This window comes from Miniopterus natalensis, chromosome X (assembly GCF_054644295.1).
Source record: "Miniopterus natalensis isolate mMinNat1 chromosome X, mMinNat1.hap1, whole genome shotgun sequence".
Taxonomy (NCBI): domain Eukaryota; kingdom Metazoa; phylum Chordata; class Mammalia; order Chiroptera; family Miniopteridae; genus Miniopterus; species Miniopterus natalensis.
Window position 1 is genome coordinate 101,496,496 of NC_142103.1, and position 10,228 is coordinate 101,506,723.

General features: G+C 48.6%; 1 protein-coding gene across 1 annotated transcript; it reads right to left on the reverse strand.

The window, feature by feature from the left end:
- Nucleotides 1-5,057: 5,057 nt before the first annotated feature.
- On the reverse strand, nt 5,058-6,996 carry TMSB4X (thymosin beta 4 X-linked). Its single transcript, XM_087813351.1, has 3 exons — nt 6,943-6,996; nt 5,911-6,024; nt 5,058-5,489 (listed from the first exon to the last, which is right to left on the reverse strand). The coding sequence occupies exons 2-3, from the start codon at nt 6,008-6,010 to the stop codon at nt 5,455-5,457; spliced, it is 135 nt and encodes a 44-aa protein (XP_087669477.1). The 5' UTR covers nt 6,011-6,024; nt 6,943-6,996; the 3' UTR covers nt 5,058-5,454.
- Between the last annotated feature and the right edge of the window lie 3,232 nt (nt 6,997-10,228).

A 10,228-nucleotide genomic window follows, 5' to 3' on the forward strand; every position in this document is an offset into this window, starting at 1 on the left:
ATTGGTTAATAAAATTACAGAGGTTTCAGGTGAACAATTCTATTACACATCATCTGTATATTGTATTGTGCGGTCACCATCCCAAGTCAAGTCTCCTTCTGTCACCATTTATCCCCCCGATACTCTCTTCTAGCTCCCCCACCCCCTTCCCTCTGGTAACCACCAACAACTTGTTGTTGGACTTCTTGCCTCTGGAAATGTGAGAGAATGAATTTTTGCTGTTTTAAGACACCGTTTATGGTTGTTTGTTACAAAGCCTCAGGAAACTGTACGTGATAGACAATCAGCTTCTAATGTGCAAGCCCTAGTATAAGACACTGTGAGCCTCAGAGATCCCACCCAAAATTATCATCTTAACCAATTCAAATATTTTAATGCTCTGTCCACATCATTATTACAATTGGTAGCAAATGAACACGAAAAGCGTTTACAATATGGAGGTGTTACTGAAATGTAGTCTAGGCAATACCAATAAAAGTATGATTTATTACCATCTCATACTGGGTTAATGTAACACTGATAATCTGCTTTTTCAATGACAAGTATGGAGAGCTTCTTTGCCCTTCACTCCACATAGCTCCGTGCTGAACAGGAAGAGCCTACAAGCTGTTCCATGTGGGCTAAATGATTTTACTTCTCGTGTCTTCTAATCGCCTAAAGGTGATTTTAAAACTCCTCGGTCAGGCAGAGGGGCCCTTCACAATCTTCCAGTTTCCCTCCCAGCCCCTTGGATGAGCCGGCGAAAAGGGAGCTCAGTAAATCGCTGGAGGGTCGATGAGCAGATCTGGGGCTCACTGGCTCACGGGGCCCATGGCTGGTCACTCACTCGGCTCTGCCTCTCCGCTGAGGCCCGGGCTGATTCGCCCGCCTGTTCCCAGCGACCAGGACAGAGCTGGGCACGCATGAGGTGCTCAGCAAAGGGTTGCTGAGTAAATAATGATTTTTTGCACCATCCCCGAAAGCCATTACTTTGGGCTGCAATTACTGCATGTCCCTTGATGTATAGCCAGGATACTATATATATTTAATCTTATGCAATAGCCTGTCTCTAGATTGGGAAAACATTATCACGAACTCTAGCCGAAGGGTATCGGCCACTTACAGGGCTCAGTGCGGTAATGAGGAAAGGCATAATTTCCTGTGGTTTGACAACAATGACACAGGAATCGCTCCAACTGCTTTGAATAGCTCACGAGCATAACTTGTCCCTCTCTGTGGAAGCTCAGAGCTGGGGACTCCTCCTGGGCCAGCGTGGCCCGGCTGCCAGGGCCGAGGTGCTGCACTCACGGACGGCCTCACGGCTGCTCATTCTGCTACGGCCTCTGGTGGATTTTAAAAGTCCAGTGACCGTTTCTGCCCCCAGCAAGCTTACAGTCGAATTAGAGAAAGAAGGCTGACGGGGAGGGTAAGGGTTTAGCAATAAGAAGTGTTTCTCTGGAAATTCAGCATCTACATCATAAATCCTAGAAGACAGATTTAAAAATAATGTCCATTCGGTCCACTCCTAAATCTTGGGAATGCCTCGTAAAGGGTTATCAAAAGCTAACAGGCAAGAGTTACATCCTGTCTTTCTATGCTGATAAACTATTTGATTGTGGTGCAAAGAATCAGTTGGTTCCTATCAAATTTCACTCTCCATTGAACTTTTGGAGGAATTTGAGTATAATCATTATAGATACATTTGGGGAAAAGTCCACACCGATGCAAAGAATAGATCTTAACACTCACTTAAAAATTCAAAGCCCTTAGGTTCAGCATTCACCCTAACAATGGAAAAGAAAAATTTCTTAGCATTTTCCACTCAGATTCAGATGAAAAGGGCATGTTTAACAAAGGGAGGACACATGAGAGCAGGGACTACTCCTTATTTACGACTGTATCTCTGTGGCAAATAAAATACCTGGTGTGTACTGGGCAGTCAGTAAATATTGGTGGAGTAACTTAATGACCCAGTGCTCTAGCTCAATAATATGTAATTGGCTATAAGCATTGATTCAAAATCAGCAAAACCAAGTACAGTGGCAAATTAGCATTCAAAGCTCTTTAAATATTTGTAAAAATTGTATTTAAAATTGTGCTATCTTGCACAACATTCACGTATTCAATGGTACCCCAAAACAAGCATGTCAAGTGAAGTTTCCCACAATGAAGAGAGGGAAAGTGTATATTGAAGCCCCAAATGCGTCCATTACTAGGTGAGACACGACTGGGCATAAGAGAATATACAAATATGAACATACAGTGCGCAGACCCTGCCCCCAAAAGTCCCAGAAGCCAAGAGTAGGAGTGGCCCTAGCACGACAATATTACTAGAGAGATAAAAGGAAAAAATAAGCCAGGTAAATATAGGTCTTAGAAACACATTTTCTCCTTCGCTTACTTCAGTGCACATCTGTGTCTTAAATTTGTAATTTAGCCCCTTATCATTACATGCAAATAAAATATAGTTGAACTTCAAATTGGTGTGTTTAATTCTCTTAAGATTGCAGTGTAAGGCACTCTTGAGAGTAAGAAATTGGGGACGGGGGTAGGTTATTTTTCTTACTCTCTTGCTAGGCCGGTGAAGGTGTTACTAGGGTAAATCAAGCTTCAAGTGCTTTTAACCTTATGAAACAATGTTATCATTTCACATTCTTGAACTAAGAAAGGCTGAAGAGTTCCTGTTGTTTTGGGGCCATGATGTTGGTTCCATACTCACTGTTCTTTCGAGTAAGCAGAAAATTGGCCCCCTACATTGAGAAAGAATACAAAATTATTTTATTTTTGTGTCTTGTGGAGTTAGATGCTTCTTTAGGGAAATAAACAGATCTTCGAGGTGCATTTTAAAGAGACAGCATCCAAGTCCCAGGATGCCTGATTACCGGGGATGGAAGAGGCCCTGCGCAGGGGGAGGCTCTGAGTTTATTAGCACTTTGCATGCCCCGCCTCCCCTACACACTCAATCCCCACCTCATACATTCTGTCCTCGCACACATAGCCCAAGCGCTGTGTTGTTCTCCTGGAAGAATAAAGTAGCTTTAAAATCCACCCTTTGGAGGGCTGAAACGTGGCTGCGTTGGCTGAGGAATCTGTGGGATTTAGAAAAGAATGAACCTGCCCTAAGAGCCTTCGCTGTGCCTCTTTTTACTTCTCTATTTTGCTTTATTCGGTCTGATCAATTCAAAATTTGCATAAGTCCCAGGCAGGACCACGGGGCCTTCGGCTCTTACTTAACCTTCCTTGGCCTGTTTCCTCCTGGGGATGGGGGGGGGGGGGTGTAAAAGATGCAGGGGTGCAGGGGGCTCCTTCATTTGGACTGACTGATCCCCCATTCTAATGGTGAACCTTGGGTCTGCTTCCTCTCTGAGAAAAAGACCGTCCTCTCCTAGCTCTGTCTCCTAACTAGCAGTATAAATGCCCAGACTGACTCATAAATCCCCCCAGCCCTTCTGGGAAGATTCTCTCCTGGGAAGAAAAAGGAATTCTCTTCCCCCATCAAACAAAACAAAACAAAAAATGTAGCCTCTCCCACCCCTCATTCCCATGTGCAGTTTAGTGTGGTGTGTGCAGAAGCTTCTGAATTGGCCCATCCCACACTTACCAAGCAGCCAAAATTCAATCATTACCAGATTTTTCATTTCACTTTTTTTTTTGCTACATTTTAGCTTTAACCTCCCAGGAGAGAAAGGATCTCTCTTCCATCATTGGCTTTCATGAATCATCCCTCCCCCCTTAATGCTTATTTTTCTCTTTAAACGGAGAAACACTGAAGTTGTGTTGCTGTAGAATCCTACTTCATCTTTGCATTGTTTGAAAAATGCACACGGCGAAAAGCTGCAGGGCTCGGTTTATCTTTGTGCCGTAGGCATTTTCATCCTCGCCCACACCCCTCCTTGCAGCAGGAAAAAATGCGGGGCTGGAGGGCTGGCTCCCAGACCTTTGTGCTCAGTGCTCCAGGCTCCGGCACTTCAGGTTTCGCAGCCTCAGATACACATCCCCGCCCTTGCGACGAAGCGACGCAGATAAAGGCTTCGAGCTGCCCGTGTGGTTGCTTCTCTAAACCACAGGTAAATGGTTTCCTGTGCATTTCTCAAAATGTGTTGAGCAAAGGAAATGAAATCGACTGGTTTAATGATCAACAATTTGCCCTCCCCACCTCTCCTTCAAAAACGATGTTTTCATAAGTCACTTTTGGGGGGTGAAGCTTAACTTCTTGGACACTTGCATTGTGAACCTTAGTTTGCTGAGATATTGGGTAAACTACTCTTCTTAAATGTTTCCACTTAATAAAAACGAATCCCCTGTTTCCTTCTTTCTGCACATTAAATGCCCCCAAACAGGGCTTGGCTTTTACCCCAAGCCACCAGTTAAAAAAGGTACCTCAGAATGATTTAGAACTCATGGACTCAAGAAAGGCAAGCCCCGGAGATGAGCCAATTAAATCCTACTGGATTTAAACTTGGCACAAATTTCATTCTTGTCCTGCAAGTGTCCCTTAAATCCAAAGGCTTTAGTATTCAACTTAGGACTCAATTTTTAAATCCTATTCATTAATCGGAAGTACACTTTTATAAAAACAATTTTAAATATTGAATTCTAATTAGAACCAGCCATTAGGTGAGAAAAAAAAACTCATGGAATTCTTTCACAAAGCAGCTGTTAAAATGTATTTTCCTTCTTTCACAGGATTGCTTAAACCCCATTTTGTGTCCAATGTTGGTAATTGGCTGAACAGCCAAGTTCAGTTTGACACCTATTGTGCAGTGAATTATCACCTTCATTTTCTCAATCAGATACAATTCAGCACTGGCTTGTTGGAAGAACTCTATAAGAGAACTGCAAATATATATATTTTTATCAGTTTTCATACAATTCACGCTAGGAATTCAACCTGCCTAAGAAAATGACCTCCCAATTACCTAGCCTAGACAAGCTATTTCACATACCTGGGTGAAAAACTCATTTTACTAAATGTTGGTCATTTATCTCTCCCCAATGAGACCACAAGGCAGGCCCTTTCCCAAAGGTTTCATATGCGAATGAGCCGCTCCCTCCAGACACCACACAGTGAATACCAATCAGGTTTTAAAACTTTTTATTTGCATATTAAAAAATTGTGCATTCCAATAATTAAAATCATTTTAACAAAAAAAAAAATGGCACTCTGATTAAACTGCATTTTACAGCCTGCAGGACACCTTGGACCAGCTTGGTTTTTACTCTAATTTCACTGTCGTCCCACCCAGCTTGCTCCTTCACCAACATGCAAGTTCTTTCCCTTCCCTGCCAGCCAGGCGGGTGGGAGAGGCAGGTGCGGCCTTCGTTGTCAGTAGTTCTCTGATGTGAAAAGGGGCAGCACAGTCACTTAAACTGATCCAACCTCTTTGCATCTTACAAAGTTAAACAGCTAAAAGAAGTAAAATAAGAAGGCAATGCTTGTGGAATGTACAGTGCATATTGGCGGCGCGTGCCTCATTACGATTCGCCTGCTTGCTTCTCCTGTTCAATCGCTGTGATCAGAAAGAAAAAACGGAGGGGTCGGTTATGCGGGTTCGGTGCACCCTAGTATAAGACCACAGTACGGTTGTTTAAAGCGTCTTCCCGAATTATTAAATTCTACAAGTGTCAATAGGCATTTCAGCAGGAAGGCTTCTATCAACTATCAACTAGGAACGGCTGACAGGTAAAAATCTACGCGTGGGAATACGGTGTTAAACACTCCGTCGTTGCATCGTTAAAGGCCTGAGTTGGTTGGCAGCGAACAGCTTTTAACGAACCTTCCCAGGCCCCGTTCATCACGGACTGCGGGCTCTCGCCCCACCCTCCTCCCCACAATTCTCCTCCCGCCCCTCCCCTCCGCCCTCCTCCCCACCCGCCGCTCCCGCTCAGCCCTTTCTCAAGGAGGAGGGGGTGGGGGGAGCCGGAGCTTACTTTCTTTGGAAGGCAGTGGATTTTTCTCTTGCGTTTCTGTCTTCTTCAATTTCGACTTATCGAATTTCTCAATCTCAGCCATATCGGGCTTGTCAGACATGGTTGCAGAGGAAGCTGCGGATACAAAGCCAGGAGGGGGTGAGAGCGGCGCCAGCGGCCTCGCGGGTCGGAGCGCGGGAGGGCGCCTTTCGCCGCATCCCCCGCCCGAAACCCGCCTCCGCCGCCCGCCGCGGGCGTGCCCAGCTGGGCGTCTCTACGGAAAAAGCCCCCCGCCCCGCCTCAGCATTTCCAGTCGCGGGGTACCGGGCTGGGGAGGGGAGATCGACCTCACACGGCGAGGCCGAACGAGCGCTGCGGGTTGAACCGCAGCGTCTCAGCATCGAAATCTGCCTGGGAGAGAACCGCCGAGTGTAGGGGGGAGAAAATCGAGACAAAATCCTGCAGCCAGGGCGGCGTGCGCGCCTCCCATTCCCGCTTCCCGCGGGTGCGCTCCCTGCACCGCGCGCCCCGCGCTGCTCTCTTTTGTCACAAAGGCGGCGGCGGCTGCTGCGGCGCCGCGACCACCGCCCAGCCCGCTTCCTCCCTGGCGCGCGACAACGCGGGCGCCCGCGCCGAGCCCCCGCCAGACATGCCCCCGTCCGCACCCAGGGCCGCTCGGGAGCCCCGCACATGCCCCCGCAAGGGCTGTCTCACTGCCCAGGCGCCCTGAGTCTGGGCGGAGGCAGCCCGAAGCCACCGAGGCCGGGGGAGACATGCAATCGTCGGGCTGGTGGGTGGGGGGTGGAACAAAGCATCTTTCTGTCCCGATTGTCGCCGCCCGAGGCAACGTCACATGCCCTCCAGGGCAGAAATTAACAAAAGCCGTTCCCCGGAGGCTGCACAAGAAAACCCCAGGCTATTTTTTGGAAAAATCCCCCCGCCCCGGACCCCGTTAGCCAGCATCCAGAAGGGTCTGCATGGCCCGGCTCCCGAGGGCGGGCGCCGGAGGGACGGGGACCGACCCCGCACAGGGGCAGGGGCCCCAGGGCTCACCCGAGCGAGGCGCACGAACGAGGGAGAAGTCAGCTCTGCTCCGGGACCGCCGCGAAGTGCGGGGCGGGGGCGGCCAGCACCGTTATATGCGTGCTCCTATGTAAATGAGGTGATGTCACCGCGCAGCCGCTTAACTCCTTCGAGCCACGTCTCAGGCGGCGTCTGGGCGCCCACCTGGGGTTTGGGGGCCCCCACCCGGTCCACCGATGCGCCCCAACTGCAACGAGGCTGGAAAAAGAAAACCAGCAAAACTCCGGCCTCCGACGCGTCCCTCCCAAAGCACTTGCCCCGCTGATGTCTGTTTATAATGGATTTTTTACAGCAGCTGCAAACCTGCTCCTGGGGACTGGAGCGGGAGAGCTCGGAGCCCGAGTGGTACCTAGGGGGACAGGCATTCCTTCATGGCGCATCTCGCTTTGTCTCACGGAGCCATCTCCAAGCCAGGGTGCGGTGTCACCTCGCCGGAGGGCCTCGCCCATTGTAGGGGTGCAATTCGTGTGACTCAGCTTTCAGGCCAGTGAAGGGCCTTGGCCCCACCCGGCCCTCTTTGTCTCGTCTATGGTGCTCTCCGCGCCTTGGGTTTGTGGGAGGAAAAGCACCCTAAAGTGATTTTTAAAAATTTCCTCACTGTGACTTGCATAGTATTTTCATAGCTGTAATTTTTGTGAGCACCCAAATCAGATAACGGGAATATTTGCTGGTTTGAGGTTCATTTATCTGGAATTTGAGTCCGTGCCTCCCCCTTGGAAAAGTAAGTCAAGTTCAAGCTCTGCTACGGACTTGCTGCTTGACAGTGAGGAAGGTCTTTTACTTTTCTGTCCCTTATTTTCCTAAATTATAAAAGTGATTGCTAAGGAGGCCTGCGTTGAACGCCAAACACGAGCAAGCCCATTGTTTTGAAAATCTGAAGGCTGAATTGAAAAATGGAATTCTATATTTTGAAGAGAGGCTTTCTCAGCACAAGACATTTTTGAAGTGCGACTCTAAGTTACAACCAGAAATGTGGAAAATGTAGGTAGCGAGAAGCAATTTTCAAAATGGCACCTGACTCTCAACACCAGGGGTCCCCAGGCTGCTGAAACTCCTCAGAAACGCCTTGCCCCCCGCCAGCTAACGGGGAGAGAAAAAAGGCCTGCGGGTTGAAAAAGGCCTCCTCGAGATCGTTTTGAGATGCAAAACAGTATTCACAATACTTTTCTGCACCCTGAGGGGATGTTTCCAAAAAATCCTTGCTGGTCGCGCTTAGAGCTGAGGCTTTGTCTGAAGGGGCTCGAATGCACCGTTGTATATAAAGCCCCTGAAAGCCGGTGCAGGGCAGCCTGGGCTTCTCCATTTCTTTATCTACTTGACTTCCTTCTTGGGGGCCATGGGAGGGGCAGACTGACTGTCTGGTTCCCCAGTGCATGCTCTAGTGGGTGGCTGCTCTCCGAATGGGGGCACTGAGCCGTTCGGTGCAGACACAGGATGTCACCTCTCTGGTTACAGGACCCCTGGCTCTCCCCGAGTTGCCGCCTCGCTGTGAAAACTCAGAGAAGCCCTTGCAGGGTGCGCTTCTGGCCGGGTTCAGCTGGCACCATTTCTGTAGACTCCGCCTCGCCTCCGCTGTCAAGAGCCACGTCTTTCCTCCCCAGGTCGCCCATTACAAAAGGACCACTGCCAACGCCCTGCCGCTTCTCAGGTCCTTTGCCTTAGAGGGGCTTAGGCCTTGCCCAAGCACAGTCTCCAAAGGAGGTGCAGCAGTGGACATTTGTAACCGCTGGAGACTTTTCTAGTTTGGTAACAAGCGGCCTTCCCCTATGTTTGGATACTGATAGGAAGGGCCTGCTATACTGGGTTTGTAGGAGACTGGGTTTGTCTCACCAACTTGCTGAGATCTAGAGACAATGAAAAGGAGCCTGTGAGTCAGATGAAAGGAAATATTAACTAAAGGAATATTCTTAAGTGTTATGTGACCCTGGCCATGTTCATTAATTTGTCTGTGCCTGACATGTCTCATCAGTAAAATGGGATAATTTCAGTAGCTGCCTCACATGCTTAGGACTGTGCATGACAGTAAACACTTTGTATTATTATTATTAGTGATTATTATTAAGATAAAAGGTTGAGAAAAGTAATAAGAAATATTTTAGTGTCAAGCATTAAGTAAAAATTTAAGATGTTTTAATATTAGCTATTTCTCACAAAGTACTAGTAAAAATGAGGTCTTTTCCTAGTTTTTCAGCAAATAAAAAATAACTCCCACTGCTTGATGCTTTCTAAGAGTCAGGCATTTGTTTTGGCCTTTCTTGCCTATGCGTCTCCATCAGGAGAGGTTCACAGATGGGGGAACTGAGGCTTGGAGATCCATTGTTGTGATAATTTGGCTGGGAGCTACTCTGTTAGCTATGCTAAGGGGTACATAAAAGTCTTCACGCCCATGCCCCCGAGGGAGGCTGTGCCTGAGACCCACCAGGAAGAGTGAGGCGGGCGGCTTTGTCTCCCATGATGCCTGGTAGGACAGAAGTTGCTCAGTAAACAGCTATGCTATTATATTGAACTGGCTTGCTTAAGTGAGGGAGGTCCTTGAATTCAGCTCCCCCCCGACTCTGAACCTGTGACCCTAGCCACCTTGCTTTTCTCTCCAGATAATGAAATCCTTTCAGTGCTAATGTTTCAGGGGAAGCTACCGTTTATCAGTGGTTAGCTCATGCTGGTCACAGCCACCGTCAGTCCCACTGGAAAAGACAGAGGCTTAGATCTGGGGGCCGGGGCTCTCCAGGAGAGATGAGTAAAGAGCCCACCAGACACCTGCCCGGCTCTCCTCATCTCTCGGGCCACAGGGCCTGTGAAAACGGTGCCCAGCGAGCCGGCCTTGGGGGGTGGCCCCCCTTGAAGCCTGTGCCTAGTGGAACCAGGAAGCGGTGTCCGGGAGCGCGGTATTTTATTTTGCTTTTCAGGGTGGGCTTGGGACTGATTTATAGCTATTTCCAATGCTAGGAAACAACCCCCGAAGCCTGAGTTCATGAATGTGAGTTTTGTTATTTTTAATGCATTGCACTTCGTGCAGAGCGCTGGCCAGAAAGAGAAGGAAGAAGAGGAACAGAGGAACAGCGACAATGACAAGGCTCCTGACTCTCTGCTCTCTCAAGCCCAGGTCCCTTTGTCTGCACGTCAAGGCCTCCTGCCATCTGTCCCCACTTGCCTGCAACCCACTTTCCCCCACGGCCCCACGATCTCCGTGGGTTCATCTAGATCCCTTTAAAGACACAGCCTGAGTCCCCCCAACAACGGAGAGGAAAGGACAGGG